Source organism: Chinchilla lanigera, unplaced genomic scaffold (genome assembly GCF_000276665.1).
Source record: "Chinchilla lanigera isolate Chin_1 unplaced genomic scaffold, ChiLan1.0 scaffold00094, whole genome shotgun sequence".
Lineage (NCBI taxonomy): Eukaryota > Metazoa > Chordata > Mammalia > Rodentia > Chinchillidae > Chinchilla > Chinchilla lanigera.
Window position 1 is genome coordinate 5,678,007 of NW_004955495.1, and position 24,232 is coordinate 5,702,238.

A 24,232-nucleotide genomic window follows, 5' to 3' on the forward strand; every position below is an offset into this window, starting at 1 on the left:
CGCTGCCTCGCGCTGCCTCGCGCTCCCGGGGTGGGGGCGCCTCGGGGAGCAGCCCTGCGCCTTGGGCTTCGGGTCGAGCTGTCGCCGTCCCGCCACCCGCCGGCCTGCGCGCTGGGGTGCCCTGTCTGCTGCCCCCAGGGCTGCGGTGGCGGTGAGGGGAGGAGGGGTTAAAAGCAACTGCTATTTAGGCCTCGAGCGAGTTCCCTCGCCCAGACGGCGCGTCCATCTGCACCGAACTTCGCTCACCAACTGCTGGGCTTTGCTGTGGCGCCGCCGAGCTCGGCGCCTTGGAGTTGCTAGGGGGCCGCTTAACCCTTTCTCTGCAGGGCGGGTTTCCAGCCACCGGGCGGTGGCGGTAACAGTAACAGTGTGCCTTCCTGGGGAGCCGGGGGTGGGAGCGGCGAGGGGGGCCCCCGCGGGTGCCTGCCGGGGCTCCTGTGGCGGGCGGGGCCTTGCCGCGAAGCTGCCGGTGTGAGGGTCACCCTGCCGGGCCGGGGGTCACGCCAGGCCCTTGCCCTGTCCTTTTCTGCTAGGGTCACTGCCAGCTCGGAGATGGACAGAAATGGCGTGGCCTTAACTGCTAGGAAGCCCTGCTGGGTGTCGCCCGCATGGCTTCAGGCACCCAACAGGGAGCTGTTTGTTCCTCTGCTCCCTGCACCCGGCCTGCGCCGGCTCCTCCTGCCCATGGAGCGCAGCACACTTTTGCCATTTCTGCTCTGAAGCCTGGATGGGGTTGTGTGAGAGGGAAGCCTCTCTGAGCCGGCGACACTGGACCAGTGCCCTGCAGCAAAGGCGCAGGGGAGCATCAGGAAAGAGCTCACCAGGCAGTGGGGGTGGCACGTGCCAAGGCCCTGGGGCAGGACCCAGTTTGGTTCCTCTGAATCTGCAGAGGTGGTGGGTCTGAGGTGGAGTGAGCAATGGACAGGGTGGCAGGTCAGCACCGGAGGGGGCTTTAATCTTTTTTTGGGGGGGTGTTCCTTGCTGCAAGAATGGAGAGATCAGAAGTGGACAGGGTTGGGTTTCCTGGCAGGTTGGCGGAGAGGGCAAAGGAACGCAGGAGGACTCCCTGGCGGAGGGATCCCCGGCCACTGGGTGGATGTGGCGGCAGGAGGGCCTGAGAGGAGGAGGCTGGGACTGTCTCCTGCACCCATCCTCAGGCCACTGCCTGAGGCCAGGGCCAGCAGGGGCAGCCCCTCCCTGGGGCAGAGCCTCTCTTGGAGGTCTCAGCGGTCACTGGTGTCCTGTGCTTGCTGTCCGGGCCACCAGCTCCGGAAGAGTGACCCCTTCACCTGAGGGCCTGAGAAGTGTGCCGGCGGCCTCCCTGCCCTGTCCCTCTGTGCCCACGACAGGTGCCTATGTCTCCACCCACCAAGCACTGCCGCTTGGGCTGTCCACGTGCACCTGGGAGCCCCAGGCCAGGAAGCTGTGTCCCACCCACACCCCCTGTGGCTGTGTCCCTGTCTGAACCGCTCCCACCCTCTGGGGTTGGTGAGTCAAGGGCACTACTGATGCCCCTGGGGGCGGAGCCATCTCCCAGAACTCGGTTTGGGCACCGCCTCCTCCAGGAAGCTGAAGCGTCTCCACCCTTGGCAGGCGACTCGGCTGTGTATCCCTAGGCTGTGTGGGCGCAGTCCAAGGGGCCCCCGGGTCCTCCATGCAGGATGGTCCTCTCCCTCCTGAGGCATGCGGGCGTCAAAAGGGGGCGGGGCGGGACTGGGCATCTTGGGGTCAGCCACCCAGTGTCCACTGGACAGAAACACTCTTGCCGGGGGGAGACACAAGCATTGGGGTTAAGGGTGGGACTGCAGTGTGTCCAGGGTCAGGATAGGACTGGGGGTCACAGGTGTCCTGGGGGTGAATCCAGCTCAGGCCCTGCTGACCTGGGGTCTGTTCACAGCAGGCCGGGTCTGGGGCTACGATCTGTGGACGCTGCCCACGCCGTGGGGACAGTGCCTGCTCCACACCCCCAGCATACCTAGGGGTCCTTTCTGGCACCGGGGATCAAACTCAGGACCTTGCACTTGGCAGGCAGGCGCTTGTGCCGTTGAGCTGTTTCCCCGGCTAGGGGTCCTTTCTGGAACCTTCAGAGCCAGCCACCCCGACATTGACACAGGGGACCCAAGCCGGGCCACCTACTTTATTTCAAATGCACACACAGCAGGGGTGTTTAAAGCTATCAAGAAATACCAGCGTTTGAGTCTCTTGGGGGACCGGGCTTCAGGAGAGGGAGCTGCCCTTGGGGCTACCCAGGGTGACTTCTCAGGGATTTGGAAAGAAAGGGACAGAGCATGACTGAGAAAGGAAAGTGACCGTCTCATGTCAGGGACCAGCGGCACTGGTCTGCATGTGTGTGCGCCCAGGTGTCAGCCCCCCACCGGGCAAGGGTGCGCTTCACCCCAGCCCCTCTCCACCCTGCCGGCCCCTCTTTCTGCCCCTTGAGCCCTCCTCCGCCTTGGTCTCTCGAGGCCTCTTCCGGAAGCGGGGCCGAGGTGGCAGGGGGTTCATGCCGAGGACCTTGTGGATCTGCCGGAAGGCCACCATGCGCAGGGCGTGCTGTGGGTGACAGGGCCGTGTCAGGATGCTGTGCCGGGTGCTGCTTCCCGGGTCCCTACGGATAGGACCCTGAGGACACAGGGCCTGTGTCTGTAGCTGTCCTGTGCTTTCTTGAACTGCTGAGCTCCAGCCGAGGCCAGGGTAGGGGCGGATCGTGGAGGATCACAGGGGCTCTCCTGGGAGCCCCCGAAACCCTGGCTCTTCCCGCCTCACTGCAGGGGCCCCAGATCCTGCCTGCCATGGTTTCAGCTTCTCCCATGAAGGTGGGACCCTGTGCAGGTTTTGTTTTTTGTTTTTTGCAGTCCTGGAGATTGAACTGAGGGCCTTCACACTGGGGCCACCAACCCTTTATTTATTTATTTATTTAATTTTTTGAGGCAGGTTTGAGCCCGAGCTGGGCTCAAACTCAGGATCCTCCTGCCTCAGCCTCCCCAGAGTGCTGCTCCCACTTACAAAAGCTTTCCACATGAGGAAACTGGCAAGGGCTGGGTGTTTACGGATTGTGCTGGTGGGCGGGCAGCACAGGCATGGCTGGCAGGACCCGAAGTCTGGGCCGAGTCCCTGTGGCAGCCACAGTTCTGAGCTGCCAGCTCCCCTCTCACTGGCTGTGTCCCCTGAGCAGTCCTGGTGTCCCCAGCTGCCCGCCTCTGCCGGAGTCTGCAGGGCGGCTGGCCAGCCCTACCTGGGCACTGGCCGTCACATCCTCCCGCTCCTGCAAGGTCATGGAGTGGAGCGCGTCCATCCGGTCCTTCTCGCAGGGATCCTGGATCCCGGGCCCGTCTTTGTGAGGGGGAGGCCAGGACGGCAGAGAAACAAGGTCACCCTCATGAGGCTCTGCCGGTGACACAGGCTGCTGTGCCGCAGCGAGGGACCGCAGGGATCCGAGTCTGTTCCCACAGCCCCTGCCCCACAGGCCCTGCCAGGCACACGCGGCTCACACCTGTGCATGTGCTGGGCACGAGTGTGTCAGGCAAACACGCCATGGGCGCAGGGCTTTCCCCTCTTAGGGTATGTGGGCCCGGGCGGGAAGCCGAGGGCTTTCTCACTGAGCTCCATCCCCAGCCCTTTTTATACCGGGACGGGGTCTCACTAAGTGGCTATGTGGCCCACACTGGGCTTGAACTTGTGATCCTCCTGCCTCAGCCGCCCAGGGTGCTGGGATGACAGACGTGTCATCCTCTTCTCCCACTGGCGTCATCCCTGGAATTGCCCTTTCCAGCGTCCTGTTCCCAACCCCCCTGGGCAGTATGCCACGACGGCGCCACCTCCCCAGATTAGAAACCCAGAGCTAGACAAGCTATCTGATCTCTGCGGATTTCTTTTGAATAAATAACATATTCATTCAAATAAATTTGAATGGTATCATCTGGCCTCGGCCTCGTGATATGGACAGTCCCAAGGGTGGACCCCTTCCCGCGCCTGTAGGCAGTTCTCTGTGCCCTGGGGCGGCTGTGCCGCTCTCTGGCCCCGGCCCCCTGCGATCACCCGCCCGCCTGTGGAGAAGCGCGCATGCGCACGGCCGGCACCCTCGGACTGACCTGCCAGGAGCGCGCCCGTGGCCACGCACTCTAGGACCCGCCGCACGGCGTCCCCCGGGCTCAGGGGCCGGGATGCGCTGCTCAGCGCCTTCTCCACCAGCAGCTCCATGGCCTGGGGGACACGGGGACAGGAGAGCGGACCCGTGCCCTCGGCGACACCAGCCAGCCCCCGCCCACCCAAAGCAGCTCCAGCTAGTGAGACCGTGGGGGACCCTGGGCCACAGGCCCCTTGGGCTGCCCCCTGCCCTTCCTGGAAGATGGGCAGTTCCCCACCTCTGTCCCCTGCTTTTCCCACCATGTTGGGTGCCTGGGTGTCACCCTGTCCCGGGACATTCAGCTAGGGTCACACCTACGCGCTATGAGTGCCTTCCTCTAAGACGCCACCCCAACCCCGCAGGTCCCTGTCACCCGGGCCCTGAGGGCAGGGTGAGGACGTGTGTGTGTGTGTGTGTGTGTGTGTATGTGTGTGTGGGGGGTGCGCGGGCAGCTCCTGGGCACTGGGCCGTCTCTGGGTGCTGTGGGTGGGGCGGGGTGGCAGTCGGGGGACCCGGGGCCTCGCTGAAGGGGGCAGGGCCTCTCGTCCCCTCTTTCCCCTGGGATGGGCTCTGTGGGGGGACATTAGGGCTGGGGGGCCTGGAGTCAGGGTCAGGCCCAGCTGCCCACACTGACGCCAGGCAGAGGCGATGGCAGCCCGCCAGCGCTACATTCGCATGGCCTCTGCCTCCCCACAGTTGGGGTTGAGGATAGTGACAGTCAAACGAGGCTGTGGCCAACGCGGTCCCCACCCAGGGCACTCAGTGGCCCCCCTCCCTCATCCACCTGTCTCTGCTGAAGCTCACGTGCTCCCTTCCTTGAGTACTGAGCAACTGGAACAGGTATGGTTGTTTTGTTTGTTTTGTTGCAGTCCTGAGGCTGGAACCCAGGGCCTTCACACTGAGCTCCATCCAAAGCCCTCTCTCTCTCTTTTTTATTTTGAGACAGGGTCTCCCTACGTCGCTAAGTTGCCCAGACTGAGCTTGAACTTATGATCCTCCTGCCTCAGCCTCCTAGAGTGCTGGGATGACAGGCCTGCACCGCTGTGCCCAGCTAAGAGATGCTTTTGCTTGGAGCGATGAAATCTGGCTCCTCAGCGTGGCAGAGCCTCCCGGGAGTGTCTGGGGGACCCCAAGTGCCTTGCACTGCCTTACCCAGGCTGGCAGGGCCCCCCACGTGGGCACTCGTTGGCGGAGGTCCCGCAGGACCCTGATGACGATGGCGCAGGGCTGCAGGTTGCTGGCTCTCGCCTTTGGGGGAGAAGCACAGGGTTAGCTCCTGGGGGCCTCAGCTGTGTGGGTGTTTATTTTTCACTATGAGATGGAGTCTTGCTAAATTGCCTAGGCTGGGCTCCAACTTGGGATCCTCCTGCCTCAGCCTCCCAGAGTGCAGAGATGACAGGCGTGCGCCACCTCACCCAGCAACATCCACCTTTAGGAGACCAGCAGCCACGCACGGTGGCCCTGTTCAGTGACATGGCCCACTCCCCCCATCCCCACCCGCACACCCCTGACCTGGAACCACTTTGCATGGCGGAGGTCAGCCAGGGACTCCAGGCACTTCTCGGGGCTCAGGACGTCTGGGTCGGGCTGCGCGTCCTCCTTTCCCTCTGCAAGGAGCAGCCCGGTGAGCCCAGGGCCGTGGGGCATGACAGTCCCCGCTGTGCTCCCGCTGCCTCAGGGGGTGGCGTGGGCCTTGTTTTGTTTACTGTGGATTCGCGAACCACTACCACAAAGCCCTCCCTCCCTGAAGGGCTGCGCTGCCTGGGCGCCAGCTCTCCGCTCAGCTCTGCCCCTCACAGGGAGCAGGTTCACTTGAAGGTCAGACCTGGATTCCAGAAACTCCCAGTGTATCTGAGACGTGGGCCCAGTGTGGTGGCCCAGGCCCCTCATCCCAGCTGTTCTGGAGGCGGAGGCAGGAAGGTCTCAACTTGGAGCCCGGGCTGGGGAACTTAGGGAGACTGTGTCTCAAAATAAAATGCTGGGGACAGAGCTCAGTGGGAAGGCCCTGGGTTCCATTCCCAGTACTGAAAAAGAGACAGAGAGACGAGGGGGGCGGGGAGGAGAAATACAAGCTTTTGGTTTTGTTGGGTCACAGGGTGGGGCAGCTTGCCTCCGGGCCCGAGACTGCCCACACTGCCCTCTGTCTGTTGGGCACGGGCAAGTTCCTCCTTTGGAGGTGGCACTGGTGGGTGTGCGTGGGGGCAGGGGGTTTTAGGAGCTGGTCCCCCTACCAGGCTGGGACGGGACACGAAGGCAGTAGCCTCAGGAAGGGTGCTTTCTTGGCAGGCCAGCTCCCACAGGGTAGGGGTTGGAGAAAATGTTGGGCATTCCAGAAGGATTTGGGGCCTCTTAGTCTGTCCAGGCAGCACATGTGGAATTCATGTATTTATTTTACAGCCCTGGGGATGGAACCCAGGGCCTTCACAGTGATCCACAGCCCAGGCCTTTTTAGTTTTGTTTGTTTGTTTGTTTGTTTGTTTTTTGAGATGGAGGTTTGCTACGTTGCTAAGTTGGCCAGGGTGGCCTTGAACTTGGCATCCGCCTGCTTCAGCCTCTTATGTGACTGGGATGACAGTCATGTAACCTCACATCTGGCTCCCCACTGTGTTTATTTTTTAGATGACACCCAATAACAGCTTTCCACTTCCAATCATTTTCAGTTTTAAAAGCAAATCAATTGAGCCGGGTGTGGTGGCGCACACCTGTAATCCCAGCACTCAGGAGGCTGAGACAGGAGGATCGTTGCGAGTTTGAGACCAGCCTGGGCTAAAAAGTGAGCTCAAGGCCAGCCTGAACTGCACAGCGAGACCTGTCTCAAAAAGACAAAAGAAAAAAAAAAAAAAAAAAAGAAAATCAATTGAAACAGTCCTTTGTGGCCCTCAGCTGTACTTCCTCCTGAAATTAAAAATAAACATCCCACAGAGAGTTCAAAGATGGCTGTGGTCTGGAAAACCAGCCTGGAGACTGTTCTAGAGGGTTCTGGAGCTGAGTCCAGGGTGTACAGTCAAGGCGGCCACTCCACTCTCGCAGGAGTGGCACCTCTGCCTTCAAGGCCCCCCTCCCTGCCCGTGTGTGTGACACGTGGCCCTGGGGACGACAGGATGCTGCTCCTATCTGCCAGTTCCCACCACTGCTGCCTGCTTCCACCTGAGGTCAGGGGCCGCAGGGCCCAGCGCGGGGCAGGCACGTGCGGAGGGGCCTCGCAGCTCAGCCGCTGCCTCTGACTCATTTCCTCTGCTGCCCCACACCAGCTCTTTTCTTTCCCCCAGCATCTCATGTCTGCTTTATTCTGAGTTATTTTCCCAAATAGGAACAATCTTACCTACTTACTGTTTATATTTACATTGTGAAAACAGCCTGGTAAAGGATTTATGGAATTAACGTTAGAAGCTATTTGTAAATTTCAAGTTTAATTTGTGTTTTATACTTTTTTTTTTCAGTTCTAACTAGATAATAATTTAAAAAAGAAGTAATTTTTTTCCACTTGACCACATCTCTTGAAGCCAGGTGTGGTGGTGCATGGCCGCCATCCCAGCACTCGGGAGGCTGAGGCAGGAGGATCACGGCAAGTTCGACACCAGCCTGTGCTACATAGCAGTGAGCTCAAGGTCAGTCTGAACTACACAGCAAGACCATGTCTCAAAAAACAAAACAAAACACACAGAAAAGCCAGTGGAAGTCTGAAGGGAATGTCATGACAGATTATGAACATCTCTGAATTCATCTACAGAGGGCTGAGGACGTGGCTCAGTGGTAGAGCTTCTGGGTTCAATCACCATCACCACCAAAAAAAAAAAAATGTATTTGCATCAGTGAAAATCACAACTATCCTATCCAGACCGGGGTGGGTGTCTTTCTTTTCTTTCTTTACTTGATTTTCTGAAGACAGGGTCTAAGTAGCCCAGGACAGCCTTTTTTTTGTCTTTTTAAGACAGGGTCTCACAATGCAGTTCAGGCTGGCCTTGAGCTCACTTTTTAGCCCAGGCTGGTCTCAAACTCACAACGATCCTCCTGCCTCAGCCTCCCGAGTGCTGGGATTACAGGAGTGTGCCACCACACCTGGCAAGGCTGGCCTTAAACTCACAACTCTCCTGCCTCAGCCTCCTAGGCACTGGAATCTCAGCTCCGAAGACTTAGCTCTTGTGCACCCAGCAGCGTGGGGGTGAGAGAGGAGCCAAAAGGCTGTTGCTGAGGCCTGCAGCGGGTGCGGGTGGCATCCTGGAAGTGTGGGACAGAAGGGCCTAGCCACACCTTGGTCCGCAGAGGGGTCCTGCCGCATCAGAGGTGAGGTGATGGACACGGTGACCTGCATCCTGGGCTCTTCGCAAGAGGAGATGACAATGCTGGCTTCGGGGTCAGCAGAGACGTCGTACTTGTCGTCGGTCACCAACTGGGAGGGGCAGATGCAACATGAGGCGGGGCTCACGGGCCGGGGAAGGCAGTGGGGGCGCATGCAGGGCCCTGTTGGTCACACATGCTCACTCCTGGTACAGCCCTGTGCTGGAAACCGTCGTGGCCACAGGGCTGCATGCATGTAGACGTGTGCCTTAAGAGTCCTCACTATGTAAAGGACCCCCAGAAATCATAGAAGCAAGACATGCAATCCAGTGGGCATGGGGGTGGGGAACAGGGAAGTGAAATAACAAAAAGAAACACAACCCTTTCACCATAGTGACAAGAATTATCCCCATGGTCACAGAAAACAAAGCAAAGCTACCACAGAGTGCCAGGTGTGATGGCATATGCCCATAATCCCAGCACTTGGGAGGCTGAGGCAGGAGGACTGCTGTGAGTTCAAGGCCAGCCTGAACTACAGAGTGAGACCCTGTCTAAAAAAAAAAAAAAAAGAATGAACAAACAACCAAAAACTATTATGGAGGTGGGCATGGTTACACACACCATCCTGGGAGTATGGTTACACACACCATCACATTATGGGAGGCTGAGGCAGGAGGATGGCAAGTTCAAGCCCAGCCTGGGTAACTTAGCCACTTACAAGACCTGCCTCAAAATAAAAAAGAAGGGCTGGGGATGGAGCTCAGAGTGAAGGCCCTGGGTTCAATCCCTAGCAAACACAACAAAGAAAAATGAAACAATGCTATGACCAGATGCCACTGTCACCTGTGGGAAGCACAAAGGTCACGAGGCCTGCGTGGCAGCTCAGCCTCCCCTCTGTGGTCACACTGTCCACGCTGCCTACGTTCACAAGCAGGAGGAGTAAAGGACCCCCAGAAATCATAGAAGCAGCGAGTGGCAAGCCCCGCCTCCCCCAGAAATCCACCTGGGGAGGCGGCCCAGCGGGTCTCTGTAGCCTGGGTGGTGCAGCTCGGGTGACCCCACAGCCACAGCCACGTCATGGGGTCCCGGGCTTCCTTCCTTATGCTGTTGGGCTGTCAGCTTTTAGAAAGCAGCACCCACATCTTGGCTGCCTTTGCCACCCCCACAGGACCTGGCAGGTGCTCCAGGGAAGTGAGATTGAAGCCCAGAGGTCACAGCACATGGCTCTCCTGCTTTGCACTCTGCAGTCTCCCCATTTACCTGAATCCCACCTCCTCCCATGGCTCTCAGGTCCAGCTTGATCCAGGCCTCGCTGCGTCCTGCCCAGATCTCCTGCCCTGAATGCGGCCCCTGCAAGTGGCGGCCCTTTTACGAGCAATGCTGTCCCTGCTCAAGCATCTCCTGGTGACCTGTCATCTGTTGGGGGGACCCTTGCCTCCCCACACCTGTCTGAAGTAGCCCGGGCTCCCCCAGCTGCCCCCTAAGCCCGTTAACCTCTCAGGGGTAAACCAGAAGTGAGCTTGCTGACGCCTCTCTACCTGGGGTCTGCCCAGGCCCACTCAGTGCCTGCCACTCTCTGGACAGGTCGGGGTGCGATGGCGGGATCCCCAGGGCATGGGGCACATCGGGGCAAAGAGTCTGTGCCAGGTTTGTTTGTTCTTTTTTTGCAGTAGTGGGCACTGAACCCAGGACCTTTGCACTGAGCTCTATCCCCAGCCCTTTTTATTTTTTTAATTTGAGACAGGATCATCTCACTAAATCACTAAGTTGGGAACTCATGATATTCCTGCCTCAGCCTCCCAGAGTGCTACAACTACAGATATGCACCACCACTCTCAGCTTCAATAAAAAAGGTTCTCTCTGAGACCGGGTCTCGCTATGTAGTCCAGGTTGACCTTGAACTCATTACGCAGCCCAGGCTGGCCTCGAACATGCAGCGATCCTCTGGCCTCAGCCTCTCTGTTCAGGGATTGCAGGCGTGCGCCACCACGCCCAGCTTCTGGACACTTCTCATCATGGTTTAACCTCTGTAAGGGTGGCTGTGGTTCTGAAGGGTGAGTGTGACATGCTGTCCCCTACGTTACTGTCCCCGTAAGGGATATCTGGACTGTTTCTCAGTTGTAGCCTGACTGCCCTACGTCAGGAGTCCCTGACGTTTCCAGTGTTCTTTGTAGCAGTTTATAAATATGAACTCTGGCTAGGCATGGTGGCTTATGCCTGTCATCCCAGCCCTTTGTGAGGCTGAGGCAGGAGGATGGCAAGTGGGAGCCTACCATGGGCGGCTTAAAGAGATCCTGTCTCAAAATAAAATAAAAAGGGCTAGGAGCGTGGCTCAGGGGTGAGCGCTTGCTATGTACGTGCCAGGCCCCGGGCTCCATCCCCAGCACCGCACACGCACACAGCGACCTCTAGCTGGGTTCCTAACGCGGTGATCCGGAGATGCGCAGGCGCACACGCGGCCTTACCAGGAGCTGCTGGGGCAGCCGCGCCGCGATTCTGTGCAGCAGGGCGCGCGTGGGCTTCTGGGAGCAAAGCAGGGTCAGCCGCACGTTCCTTTCGCCCCGCAGGACCAGGCCCTTGGCCAGGATGCCGACCCGCATGACGCCCTTCAGGATCCGCGGCGAGGATGCCACGCTGCAAGCGCAGAGCGAGACACTGGCCTCAGCGAAGGGAACGGGACCCTCGGGTGCACGGGGACTCCGGCAACACCTGAGCCCCCCGTGCCTCAGTTTCCTTTTCTTTCTTTCTTCCGTCTTTTGGTGGTGCTAGTGGGGACTGAGCCCTGTGAAGGTCCTGCGCTGCAGCCCTGCACCACCACCCCCTTTTAATTTTGAGACGGGGTCCTGCCAAGTGTCCCAGGCTGGGCTTGAACTTGAGATGCTCTGCCTCAGCCTCCCAGTGCTCGGATTCCTTTTTTGTAAAATGGGACCAAGACCCTTGGTCACGGGCACTTGGCGGGAGGAAATAAACCGAAAATGGAAAGGGCGCTAGTGAGGAAGGACTTGTAAAGCCGGCTCCTTCTGGGACAATCAAATCATATGACAACTAGTTACGGCTCCTCAGCGTGAAGATTCACTCTGACCTCGGTGCATTCCGCTCAATTACCCAACCACCATCCTGCGGCGCGGAAAAGTCAGCTCAGAATCCTACTTAGCTTCCTGGAGCTTCCGAGGAAGCCGGCTTCGTGGAGTTGGTTCATCCTTTGTGAACTGCGTTTCTCATTTTTTGGGGGGGCTGGGTATGGAACCTGGGCCCCCCACACGCTGGGCAAGGGCCTGGCACTCAGCAACACTCCCCGCTCTTTACATTCCTTTTTAAAAGTTTTTTTTGCTTGTTTTGTTTTGTGTTCTTTGAGACAGGTCTCGATATGTAATTCAAGCTGGCCTTGAACTCCCTATGTAGGCCAGGCTGTCCTCAAACTCACAGCAATCCTCCTGCCTCAGCCTCCCGAGTACTGGGATTACGGACATGTGCTACTATGCCCGCCTCCTTTTTTAAAATTTTGAGACACAGATTTGCTAAGTCTCCCAGGCTGGCCTCAGTCTTGAAATTCTCCTGCCTCGGTCTCTCAAATGCTGGGATGACAGCTGTGCGCAACCGCTCCCGGCTGGGGACTTTCTCCTCCCAGGGCTGAGCCTGTAGCCTCTGCCCTTGCCTCTGAGGGCGCAGCAGCCGCTTCTGTTCCCCGCGGGGCCCTCTGCCCAGGGGTGCAGAGCTTTGGGGACAGGGGTGACTCCATTACCTGCACTGGCCGCCCTCGTCTCCCAGGCTCTCCGAGTCCTCCTCGGCCATCAGGTCGGACACCAGCCTGAGGGCCCGCTCCGCGTGCGACACCGCCTTCTGGATGGCCTGCAGCTCCTCCTCTGTGGGGTAGATGGCTGCGTGCTTGAACATGACATGACGGTCATCGCTGGTCTCGGGCCGCCGCTTGGCCTGCGGGGGGAGGAGGCCCTCATCCAGTGGGGGTGAGGGACCGAGGGGCACGGTGAGGGCCTTGCGGGCTGCAGGGGGCCGGGGACCGGGGCCTTCTGGTCAGGAGCCGCGCCAGGGAGGTGCTCGCGGCAGTCCTGCCTTGTTTCCAGGGCGGAGGCTCTGCTTTAGCCTGGGCTCAGCCGCGGGGACAGAGGACTCAGGGCCACCTCGGTGCGGGGACAGACGGGTGTGAGGTGAGCTCCCCGTGATTTGACAGTACGGGGCTTCGGAAGGCTGAGACGCGGGGAGGCAGCACCTACCTGGGCCCTGGCCGCGGGCACCCCCGGCCTGTCCGCGGGGGGCGGAAGGGCCCAGGCGGGGCACGGCAGCGGCTGCTCCTTGCTCTGGGGCTGCGGCTCCTTCTTCTGGTTCTTGCAGGGTGCCTCCTGGTGGCTGGGGACCGGACCACACGGGCTGTGAGGCCACCCGGAGACTGAGGCTGAGCGGCCACCGCCCTGGGGACCGTTCCCGGCTCCCCGCCCATCCCACTTTGCTGCCGCCGGACACTTTGTAAATCAGGTACTGGGCAGGAAAATGCTCTGGCATTTTGCAGGGTGCAGGAGGAGATGACAAAACGTGTCCCTCAGCGGGGGAGACAGGATCCGAGGTCAGGGGACAAGAGAGGTTGGGGACGTAAGACCCAGGCGCCTGCTCAGGGGCAGGCCCCTCCCCGTAGTCTGCTGCCCCTCAGGCACGGGGTGACACTGCTGAGCGCTGCCTCCCACTGTAACCCACGCCCAGCACGGGGTGCACAGCGATGGATGGAGCTGCGGGGCGCCGCGGGGACGTCCCTGTGGGGAAGCAGTGGAGGCAAGCCCACCCCTGGGAGGCGGCCTGTCCCCTGGGGGCACGCAGGGCGGTGGCACCTCAGCCCTGCCCGCCAGCGCTGCCGCGTCTCCTCCAGCCGCTGCTGCATCAGCTGCCGATGCTTGCGTGTCTGCTGTTCCTGCAGCCGCTGCAGCCGGCCGGGCTCCGTGACAAGGGGCAGGGTCGGGTCCACTTTCCTCTGGGGGGCAAAGTGGGGTCACCAGTGCAGCGAGCAGCCCAGCCAGGAGACACCTTGCCCTTTGCGGCTTGCACCCCTCAAAGACTTGAAACTTCTCATCCCACTTATCCTTCCGTCCATCCACCCGTCCATCCGTCCCTTCCTCCCTCCTGCGCTCCTCTGGCTCCGAGTCCTCCACGCCGGGGGCTGGGTTCGTCCAGGAGGAGCCCGGGAGGGACCACTCGGACCACTCGCAGCCGAGAGCCGAGGAGGGCCTGGCGCCCACCCTGAGCCACGGGCGAGACTGCGGGCGGGCAGCGCCCGGGGAAGGGACCGCGGCGTAGACGAGCGAGGCGTGGGGTGGGCGGGTCCACTGCAGAGGAGGGGCCGAGAGGCTGCCGTAGACCTCAGCGTACCCAGGGCCCGAAGACGACAAGCGGGACACCCGGGACCTGGAGCTACCATCGAGCTTTCAGTTCCAAGGAGGCAAAAGAGGCGCTAGGAGCCATGGACCAAAATGTGGAAACAGAGCCCGCGCCCTTCCGCACCCAGGGCCCCAAGTTAAGCCAACCGCGTGGGGGGTGGTGGTGGTGGTGGTGGTGGTGGCCCGGGCTCCCCCTGCCGGACGCACCTGGTACTGCAGCCGGTGCCGCCGCCCCCGCAAGTGCAGGTCCTGGGCGTTGCGGTCGTTGAAGTTGCACTCACAGAGCTTGCAGCGGTAGCGGATCACCTTCCCTTGGTCGCTGCACACCTGCCACACAGAGCACAGTGGCCCATCCGCTTCCCTAAGGGACGGGGCTTCTGTGGCACGGTCCCAGCCAGGGGCGTTTGTGCCGCCAGCACTCCTGACGCCGAGGTACCTCCGCAGCCCTTCCTTTTCATTTTGTGACACGGTCTCCCCTAAATTGCCCAGACTGGCTAAAATTTGAGATCCTCTTGCCTCAGCCTCCTAGACTGCTGCGATGACAGGTGCACGCCACCATGCCCAGCTTGGTGTGATGGTTTTGCACATCTATGTAGGTGACATTCCCCTTATGGCTGGGGCCTTGCAGGGGTGGGGCTGGGGGAGGGGGCGGCAGGAAACTAGGAAGCCGCTGTGGAATTAGAGAAACCCTTAGCTGGGCCCTGTTGCGCTTGCCTGACACCCCAGCTACGGGGGAGGCTGAGGCAGGAGGATCGCAAATTCCAGTTCCTCCTGGGCCATTGTTTCAAAATAACAAATATAAAGGGCTGAGTGCACAGCTCAGCGTGGACACTTGCCTCGCGTGTGTGAGGCCTGGCTCTCCGCACCCCCGGCTGGCAGCGTGGACAGCCTCCACCTACCTCCTCCACGAACTCCGGCCCCACGGGCTCCGCGACCCAGCCCCCAGGGGCGGCTTCCCCAGAGCCCCTCCAGGTGGCCGTGTCCGACGGGGACTGTGCTGGCGTCCCCTCGCGGGGTCTGCTGCGCGCCGTCAGTGGCTCTAGAGGCCCTGAGGGGGGAGCACTGTGTTACTGTGCTGGCCAGAAGCCTTGGCCGGCCACAAACCCACCAGGCCGCGCTGGAGTGAGGGCTGCACAGGCCTCGGTCTGTCCTTGTCCCTTGCTGCCCTGGGGTGGCCACGGCAGCTGGTCTCACTCTTCAGTGAAGCTGTCAGATTCCAGGTGGAGCCCCTCCTGTCCAGTGCTAACCCACAGGGGAGGGCGGGAAGGGAGGGCTCTGTTGCAGGATCTGCCTGTTAACAGGGATTCTCATGCGGGGATAGCCAGGGCTTGTGTGACACGCTGTCCTGAAGGCCTCAGGCAAGAGGACAGCCTCCCTGGCCTTTGTCACTGGCCACAGACCTGCATCACAGTGGCGCTGCCGCCCTCGCTGACCAGGGCTGGCTGGGAAGACCAGAGGGCCTTCACTAAGCTACATCCCCAGCCTTTTTGTAGTTTTTAGACAGGGTCTTGCTAAGTTGCCCAGGCTAGGCTGAAACTTGTGATCCTCCCGCCTCAGCCTCCAAAGTAGCTGGGATGACAGGCATGCCCCACCGTGCTTGGCTCTTCCTTTCAAAATAACTTGAAAAGCTTTCTTGGTCTGAATGAGACCCTTGACCTCTGTTTTGCTCTCTGGACACACGGAGGCCATGACCCCTCAGATGCGCAGCCCAGCGCCAGTGCTACTTGCTCATTTCTAAAAACCCACGTTTATCAGAGCTTTGTCTCTGTTTCTGTCTGACTTTGAACCAGATTTTCCTCCCAGCCTGTTTCACATCTGGGAAACCAAAGAAACAGATTTGAAGTCCTGATGGAGAAGGCCTGGCTTTGGGTCCCTTATTTGAGGGACCCAGGAATTGTACAAAATCTATAGTCCTTTGTCAATCCACTGTCAAACAGTGGGTGGACCGAGGATTGTATTTGAGCGATAACGGGGCAAATTTGTGGCACCAAGGCGGGTAGAAATCTATCATCAGAATTCCTCGATCTTATCTTCAAATTTATGTTGCGGGCTGGGTGTGGCTCAGTGATGAGTGCTCGCCTAGCAGCTGTGTGGCCCTGGGTTCAACCCTGGCACAGCAAACAATTAAAATTTAAAAAAGTGTTACATAGCCACATGTGGTGGCACACACCTGTAATCCAACACTCAGGAGGCTGAGGCAGGAGGATCACTGTGAATTCGAGGCCAGCTTGGAATATATAGTGAGACCTTGTCTCAAAAAATAATAATATCCAGGTGTGGTGGTGCACACCTGTAATCTCAGCACTCGGGGAGGCTGAGGTAGGAGGATTGCTGTGAGTTCGAGACCAGCCTGGGGCTACAAAGTGAGTTTAAGGCCAGCCTGAACTGCATAACAGGACCCTGTCTCAAAACGACCAAAAAAAAAGATAAAAATCATGTTACTATTCAATACGTCATGCTGCTGAGGCCAAAGATAAAATGAGCCTCTCCCCAGCCACCAGAACACGGAAAAGACGGATGCAGGGTCAGCGCTGGCTCAGAATGCCACCTCCACCACCGGCCTAGCAGCCTGGGCCAGGCCCTTGCGACCCCCTCGCCCTGCTTTTCCACCTGCACATCGTGTCTGGGGCCGAGATCACGCAAGGGAATCGCGGCGCAGGTTACGTCGGGCAGTGCACACAGAGCTCTTAGCAGCACGCCGGGCGTTTCACCCTGGGCATGGGCACCTGGAGACGAGCAGGCTGCCCCCACCTGAACTCATCGCCCCAGCACACGGTGGGGTGGAGCAGCTCCTGGGTTCCCGCCAGGCCTCTCTCCCAAGCGGGCTCACTTCCTTTTTTTTTGGAACCGGGAATCGAACTCAGAAAGGCTTGCAAATTCACTGATCAACACCCAAGCAGACCTTCACGGCCACGCACAGCCATGTGCACGCAGCCGCACAGGCCGCGCCCCGCAGGCCCGCACGCACCCACGATCCGCACGGTGGAGGCCAGCCGTCTGCGGGCCGGAGCGGGCCCGTCGGGGGTGCGCACGCCAGAGGCCCCCGAGTCCTCGCGGGTGGTGCAGTGCGGGGCGTGGGGGCCGCTCCTGGGTGCGGGCTGGATGGTGGGAATCGGCTTCCCCAGCCTGGTGTGCAGCTTGAACGCCTGGAACGGACGCGGCCTAGGTCAGGGCCGCCCTGGGGAGCTGGCAGTGCACCCCGCGGGCTGGGTTGGGCTGGGGGTCGAACCTTCTGGTGCCGGGCTCCCCGGATGTGTGCGTCGTAGGCGTCCGCCCCGGTGCAGGACACGGTGCACAGGTCGCAGTACAGCGAGTTGCCCTCGGGCCTCTGAGCCGCCTCCTTCTTCCGGTGCTTCTGCCCTTCCAGGTGCTCCTGGTAGGTCTGCCTCACAGAGCGGAAGCCCGTGTCACCTGCCGGGCGCAGCCCCCTCCCAAAGGCTGCAGGTCAGCTGGGGGGAACCCATGGGAGACAGAGCCCGGCTCTCCCCACCCTCTGCCCACTCAGCCTGGACAACTCTGAGACTTAGCAAGACCATGTCTCAAAATAAAAAAAGGGATGGGGATCTAGCTCAGTGCAAAGGCCCTGAGGTTCTACCCTCAGTGCTGCAAAAAATAAAACAAAAAGCTCAAACTGAAAGACATCAATAAGCCTTCTTCCTTTTTCTAAAAATAAGACAGTTTCTTATGAAATCCCCTCTGAGGATGAAACCTTTAGTTGAGGGAGGAAGCCGCTGTAAAAGGAAATCCTGGCATTTCTGAATTGGACCTCCGAATCTAAACTGCCCGAACAACATCACTACATTACTTTTTACAAAACTGTTAAGGAACTTAGTGGCTCTAAGCCTCAGGAGCCAGCATGACTCACAGGCTTACACATCCGGGACTACTGTGCCCGAATATCTGCCTACGGGGTCTCACGCTGAACCCCTGCAGCGCTCTTGGAATCCTCAACAAGAGGCAGCCACGACCCACTCTTCTTGCGTGTGCCCCCTAAACCCCTCCCACCAGGCCTGAAATGAACACAGACAGGAAATCTACACCATGGCTCTGTTGTAGGGAGGCAGAGACACGGACAGGGTGGAAGGCGGTCATCCTACTGTATACTCTAGAATATCCTGGAATCTCGAACCTTACAAGACAGGTTATTACCTAGGCAGCAGAATAAATACACACATGCTTGCAAATTAGGAAAAGAGCCTGTGGAGTACATCGCGGAAGGCTCTGCACCAAGGCGCTGCCACCCGGTTATTTCTGGGTGGAAGGGTTTGGCTACAGGCACGTCTTGCCTGCTGTCCTTACCCACATGGGGTTCCACCAAGCATGGTCCCATTTCTTTCTCCTTTTTCTTCTTCTTTTTGTTTTTCCAGTACTGGAGATGGAACCCAGGGCTTCCCTCGTGGTAGGTGAGCACTTACCACAAGCTACACCCCTTTTTAACTTTTATTTTGAGACAGGGTCTTTCTAAATTGTCCAGGCTGTGCTTGAACTTGAGATCCTCCTGCCTCAGCCTCCTAAGTAGCTAAATGACAATCGTGGATCACTGCACCCAGCCTTCATCACCCATTCTAACTCCGTTCCTGAAGGGCCTGCCCTGCCTGAGCCTCTCACACTTCATCTGCCACAGGGAGGTGGCTGGAAGGGTGAAGTAATCTCCGTCCTCTGCTTTGACAGTCCTCTCTGAGGGACAGTACAGTAGAAACAGGGCTGATGTTGACTTTGAAAATCCCGCTTTGATGGACAACTGTGGAAATGCAGTAGTGCCCTTCGGGTCCATGTCAGGGACCCAAGCCCCGCCGAGGGCCGAGTGCTGTCAGGTGGTGACAGGTTGCCAGGCATAGCGGCGAGCACCTGTCCTCGTAGCTAAGAGGCTGAAGTAGGAGGATTTCAGGTTCAAGCCCTGCCTGGGTAACTTAGCAACTCCGCGAGACCTTGTCTTAAATAAAAAATACAAAAGGACTGGGAATGGACTCACTGCTAAGGCCCTGGGTTCGAGTTTGACCCTCAGTGCTGGAAAGAAAAAACAAGATGCAAATTTGGGCTTGTATTTTGGCAAGACAAAGCTCTGACATTATCTGGCCAGGAAACGCTCTGTGGTTGGTCTCACCGGGTTATTTCTGAGCTGTAGGACAGTGCCCGCCCACCTGCCTGGTAGGGAACTCCTGCCCTCGGGGGGTCTGCAGGGCCTTCTCCCACCTGCGCACAACGCATGCGCAGACGCGTTCTTAGGCTCAGTGGCGTCCCGCGTCGCTCCGCCTGGGGCCCCACCCCCGGCCAAGGGACAGGACCCAGGGCGGGTGCAGAGGGCTCTGACCTGCGGCCCTGCACAGCTGATGTTGCACACGTGGCAGTAGTGGAGCCAGGGGTGCTTGGGGCCCGCCGTGGGCTTCGGTGGCCGGCCAAGACCCCTGGCTGTGGAGGACACAGACGTATCATAGCGCGGGGAGCTCGGTCCTAAGAGGGAGAGAAAAATGAGACAAGGACAGCCATTCGCTCCCCCAAGGCAACTGCGGGACGGTGCCGTGGGGCCTTCACGCTGAGCTCCACCCCGAGCCCTATTTTTTGTTTTGAAACCGGGTCTCCTTAATTGCTAAATTGCCCCACCTTGTCTGAAATTTGTGCTCCTCCTGCCTCAGACTCCCAGGGAGCTGGAATCACAGGTGTGCACTGCCACACCCAGATCTACAGCTGTGACTTCAGGGAAGTCCCCTGCACGGCAGGATGTCCCCGGTCCCCACGCTCACACCTGCGGACACTCACCTGGCCGGCACAGCGAGTCCCGTCTGTCCGGGGAGCTGCTGGCCGGGGACCATCTGTAGCTGCGACTGTCCTGCAGCGGGGTTTCCACAGGACAGAGATGGAGGGGAGGCAGCTCAGGGGCGGGGTGACACCCGCTCGCACCACGCTCGGGGCGCATTCGTTCTGTCACCCCCGTCTGCTGGCCCTGGTGCCCTGCTCTGTGAGAGGCCCTGGTGGGGGCACAGGCAGGAGCCAGGTGGCTATGCAGCTCCCCCGAAGTGAATTCCCAACAGCTTGGTGGCACGTACAGGAGGACCCTGGCTGTCGGCAGAGTGGGTGGGCTTGGAGGGAGAGACCCAGGGCCTTCGCAAGGAGTGGAGAAAGGGAGCTGGGCCTGGTGGCGCACGCCTGTCATCCCAGCACTCGGGAGGCTGAGGCAGGAGGATCCTCACGAGCTTGAGGCCAGCCTGAGCTACACAGTGAGACCCTGTCTCAAAAACACAAAATGGAGTGAAGGAGGGCGAGACAGGTTCCTGCGGGTGCTGGGCCTGCATCACTGAGCGGTCTCCACACTGAATCGGGTCCGAGGTGGGAGTGCAGGAGCTGCAGACGGGGAAAGTGCATGGGACCTGGGCAGCTCCCAGGGGACAGGGCGGATCCGAAGCCCCGAGCTCTGGGCGTGGGCAGTTGGGGCTGCCCTGCAGGGAGAGCCCCTCAGATAAAGGAGGCCCAGTTGCTGGGCACCGCCGCCAGGCGAGCAACCACGGGGAAGAAGCCCTGCCCGACCTCACTGTCCCAGCCCCGCGGGTTGCCCTGTAGAGGTACTAATGTGGCGGCTCCCTAGAGCAGGGGCCTCCCCATTAGTTTCTCTTTGTACAGCGCTGGGGTGGAAGCCAGGGCCTGAGGCATATGAGGCAGGCGCTCACAGCCTCTTCTTAAATTTTGAGGCGGTCCTGCTAAGTTGCTCAGGTTGGCCTTGAACTTGCCATCCTCCTGCCTCCGCCTCCTGAGGTGCCAGCCGAGATGACCGGTGACCCCAGGGACACATGGTGTGAGGGAAAGGTGCAGAGGAGCATGAGGAGGGGCACAGAGGGAAGACCCCCCACGCTTGCCCAGGCAGCACCTGTGACATGTCCCCGTGGTGGTTACCTGGGAGGTCGGGGCTCTGGGCCCTGATGGCTGAGCAGCAGGGTCCTCCCTGGGAGTGCTGTAGGTGGTCCCGGAGGCCTTGCGGGGAAAGGCCGAGGGAGGCTTCGTGCTGGAACCACAAATAGACACAAAAGTCCCAGCGAGCTGAGTGTGCAATTCCAGTGACCTGGGGACTCCGTCTGCACGGCCCCTTAACACAAGAGACAGTTCCCAAGCCGGCGGACACTCGCTGCGATCTTCCCTGGGGACCAGACGGTTTGAAAGGCTTTTATGAGTTAACACCATCCAGGTGTGTGTGTGTGGGGCAGGTATCATCGGGTCTGGTTTATCATCGGGCCCTGAGGCATGGCGCAGGGCCAAGTCCAGACATAAATCCACTCAGCTGCTTCTCTGATAATCTACTCCAGCAAGTCTGATATCTTGCAAGATTCTTCCACATTAGCTGGGCGTGGTGGCACACGCCTGTCATCCCAGCACTCAGGAGGTTGAGGCAGCAGGATCACTGCGAGTTCTAGGCCACCCTGGGCTACACAGTGAGATCTTATCTCAAAGAAAAAAAAAAGATTCTTCCAAGACAGTTGAGCTTTAACAGTACCACTGCTGCCCACTGCACTATGGGGTCAATGTCTAGATAAACCCATCCTAAGCTGAAAATCTTTTTTGCGGGGTGGGGTGTTTGAGACAGCATTTCGATATGCAGTTCTGATTGGCCTTGAACTACAAAGCCCAGGCTGGCCTCAAACTCACAGTGATCTTCCTGCCTCAGTCTCCTGAGTGCTGGGGTTACAGATGTGCGCCCCCACACCTGGCCTAAACTCCAAATCTTGTAAGTTGAAGAAACACTGAAGCTGGGGATATAGCTCAGTGGCACAAATGACTGCCTGGCAAGCTCAAGGTCAAAAAAAAAAAAAAAAAGAAAACATTGAATATATCTGAGCTGCTGAGTCTCCTGGCTGTCAGAAATGCGCTCAGGACACACCATAGCCTCAGTGGTGCAAGCTCATCTTAGGCAAATCCTATTTGCTTTTGAGACAAGATCTTACAAAGCGCCCCAAGCTTGCCTCGAACTTGCGACCCTCCTGACTCAGCCTGTTGAGTAGCTGACCTATAGGCATATGCCACTGCACCCAGCTCCCGTCAGTATTTTTCTGCCTTTCCTGCAGAGCCTGCCTGCAGCATTCCGTCTTTGCTTCTCAGCACCGCCTGCATGCAAAGCACAGTTTCCTTGGCCCAGCTGCACCTGCACTGCCCTCGAGCTGTCCCCGGCGCACGCTGCTGCTGTGCCCTGTCTGGGGGCCTTCCCCACACCCGGCTGCCTCTCACCCCACACTTGGGAACTAAGGCATCCTGCAGGGGATCACCAGCCACATGTGGCTCCTGGGCCTGCTCAATGTGGCTGAGGGACAGAATCTCTTTTTTCTTTTTAAAGAGGGTCTCACTATGTAGCCCAGGCTGGCCTTGAACTCATGGCTCTCCTCCTGCCTCAGCCTCCCCAGTCCTGGGATTACAGGCATGCGCCACCATGCCTGGCCCAGAATTTCAAATTTCATTTCATTTCAATTCATTTAGACTGGTGGGTGGCACAGATCTAGGGCACATTCATCACTCCTGAGTCTTGTCGTTAAGACGCCCACAGCATCTGTCCCCGCCTGCTCTGTGGCTGCCTGGAGAGTGCCTTGCTCTGGGGCTCTGGGATGGAAGGCTAATGGCAGTAGCATCAGAGGCTTTTTTGGGTTTTGCTTTTATTGTTTCTTCTTTTTCTCTCTGTGTCACAGCCCAGGCTGGCTGCTGGGGAACAGACTGGCGGTTACTCCAAAGGTAAACTGTGGCTGGGCACAGTGGCATATGCCTGTTATCCAAGCACTCAGAAGGCTGAGGCAGGAGGATCGCTGAGTTCAAGGCCAGCTTGGGCAACTTAGGGAGTCCCAGTACCAAATTTTTATAAAGTAAATGAATAAAAAAGGACTGAGGTGTGGCTCAGTAGTGGTGCGCGCGTGGGTTTGATCCTCAGTACCACATGCAACACATGTGCACATAGTGACTGAACAAGCCCGCCCGAGGAAATGGCCCGTGAGGTTTGTCTCCAGCCGGGGGAATGCATGTCCCCAGGGGGCGCATGACCCTCTCAGTGACAGCATGACACATGGGGCCCACAGTGGACGGGGGATGGAGAGGGGCTCACTTTAACACTCGAGGCAGAGTGGCCACACCTGGCCACACCTGACTCAGGTTCCTGGTTGTATTGTTCTGTTTTCATAAAAGCCCTGCTTGTTTTTGAGGATCCCATAGGTCATAATAGCTTTTATCTTTGGGGTTTGGGGATTGTTTTTCTTTTGGGGGGGCCCGATCTCACTATTCTAGCTGGCCTTGAACTCACTATGTAGGCCAGGTTGGCCTCGAACTCACAGTGATCACAGTTACAGGCTGAGGCCCCAAATCCTGCTAGTTTTTACATTTTTAAAGGGTTGGGAACAGTTCAAAGGGTAATATTTCACAATGCATGAAAATGGCATGAAATTCACATTTCAGGTCCAAAATAAAGTTTTATTGGCACCCAGGGGCCTGGTCACCGCCTTGGTGTACTCAGGGCTACACGGGCAGGTTTGGTCAAAGTCCGTGTGTCCTGCCGTCAGGTGACAATCACACAGGAGGAAGAAAGGACATGGTGACAGGTGACCTCCCATGCCGTGGTTTTGGCTGAGTAAGAAAAAGCAGATCTCGTGGGAAAGGCTCTGGGCAAGATGACCCTGTGGTGCCACACACAGGGAGCTTAGAGCAGAGCGTCTCATGGGGGGTGACGTGGCCCCCAGAGGACCCTGGAGACATCTGCGGCGGTTGTGACCAGGGAGTCTCTCGCCTAGAATGGATGGGTGGAGGCCGGGGACGTGGCTCAGCACCCTGCAGTGCCCATGAGGCCTCACAGAGAAGGGTTCAGCCCCAGCGTCCCCAGAGAGGGGACTGCAAAGGAGAGGCCAACCTGGGGGAGGAGAGGCAGCGGTTCGGTCCGACTGCTGTAGTTTCCATTTTGAGGGCTCCCCAAGGCCCATGTGTTGAAGGCTTGGTTCTGGGGTGGTGCTCCTGGGAGGTGGTGGGACCTTTAAGAGGTGGGGCCTAGTGGGAGGAGGTTAGGTCACAGGGGGCGTGGCCTGTGAGGGGCTTGAGGGACCCAGGTCTCTTCCTCTCCCTGGTTTGCTTACTATGAGGCGCTGCCTGGGCTACATAAGCGAGTTCAAGGCCAGCCCGCACTACATAATGAGACCCTGTCTCAAAAAAAGAAAGAAAGAAAAAAGGAAGAATAGTTGAGTGAGGGGGCACATACCTGTGATCCCAGCACTCTAGCAGGTCGAGGCTGAAAGATGACAAGTTCCAGCCCAGCCTAGGTGACTTAGTGAGACTCTTTCAAAAGAAGAGGGGGGGAGGATGGGGAGGAAGAAGCAGCAGCTCACTGCGGCAGGAAGATCCCCTCACATTCGTCCAGGGAACATGGAATGCTCCTGCTGACCCGTTTCACTGAGACCTGTTTCCTCCACACCTCCAGTCTGGGGGTGGAACCCAGGGACTC

At 58.8% G+C, this 24,232-nt stretch overlaps 1 protein-coding gene across 6 annotated transcripts in view; it reads right to left on the reverse strand.

The window, feature by feature from the left end:
- Nucleotides 1-2,100: 2,100 nt before the first annotated feature.
- The window catches only part of Zfr2 (zinc finger RNA binding protein 2), a 32,261-nt gene continuing 10,129 nt past the window's right edge, over nucleotides 2,101-24,232 (reverse strand). For 2 of the 6 annotated variants that reach the window (XM_013505220.1, XM_013505217.1), the window contains 17 exons: nucleotides 20,671-20,779; nucleotides 19,543-19,612; nucleotides 19,097-19,236; nucleotides 17,015-17,167; nucleotides 16,754-16,931; nucleotides 14,685-14,833; nucleotides 13,993-14,112; nucleotides 13,243-13,382; nucleotides 12,637-12,769; nucleotides 12,147-12,337; nucleotides 10,870-11,038; nucleotides 8,378-8,516; nucleotides 5,639-5,733; nucleotides 5,279-5,374; nucleotides 4,092-4,203; nucleotides 3,236-3,333; nucleotides 2,101-2,553 (listed from right to left, as the gene is read on the reverse strand). In XM_013505220.1, coding sequence (XP_013360674.1) covers nucleotides 2,392-2,553; nucleotides 3,236-3,333; nucleotides 4,092-4,203; nucleotides 5,279-5,374; nucleotides 5,639-5,733; nucleotides 8,378-8,516; nucleotides 10,870-11,038; nucleotides 12,147-12,337; nucleotides 12,637-12,769; nucleotides 13,243-13,382; nucleotides 13,993-14,112; nucleotides 14,685-14,833; nucleotides 16,754-16,931; nucleotides 17,015-17,167; nucleotides 19,097-19,236; nucleotides 19,543-19,612; nucleotides 20,671-20,779 — 2,254 coding nt within the window. In that variant the 3' untranslated portion in view covers nucleotides 2,101-2,391. Of the gene's footprint in view, nucleotides 2,554-3,235; nucleotides 3,334-4,091; nucleotides 4,204-5,278; nucleotides 5,375-5,638; nucleotides 5,734-8,377; nucleotides 8,517-10,869; nucleotides 11,039-12,146; nucleotides 12,338-12,636; nucleotides 12,770-13,242; nucleotides 13,383-13,992; nucleotides 14,113-14,684; nucleotides 14,834-16,753; nucleotides 16,932-17,014; nucleotides 17,197-18,757; nucleotides 18,793-19,096; nucleotides 19,237-19,542; nucleotides 19,613-19,829; nucleotides 20,560-20,670; nucleotides 20,780-24,232 lie in introns of those variants that run through there. The other 4 variants (XM_013505218.1, XM_013505219.1, XM_013505221.1 and 1 more) reach the window with 4 other exon arrangements.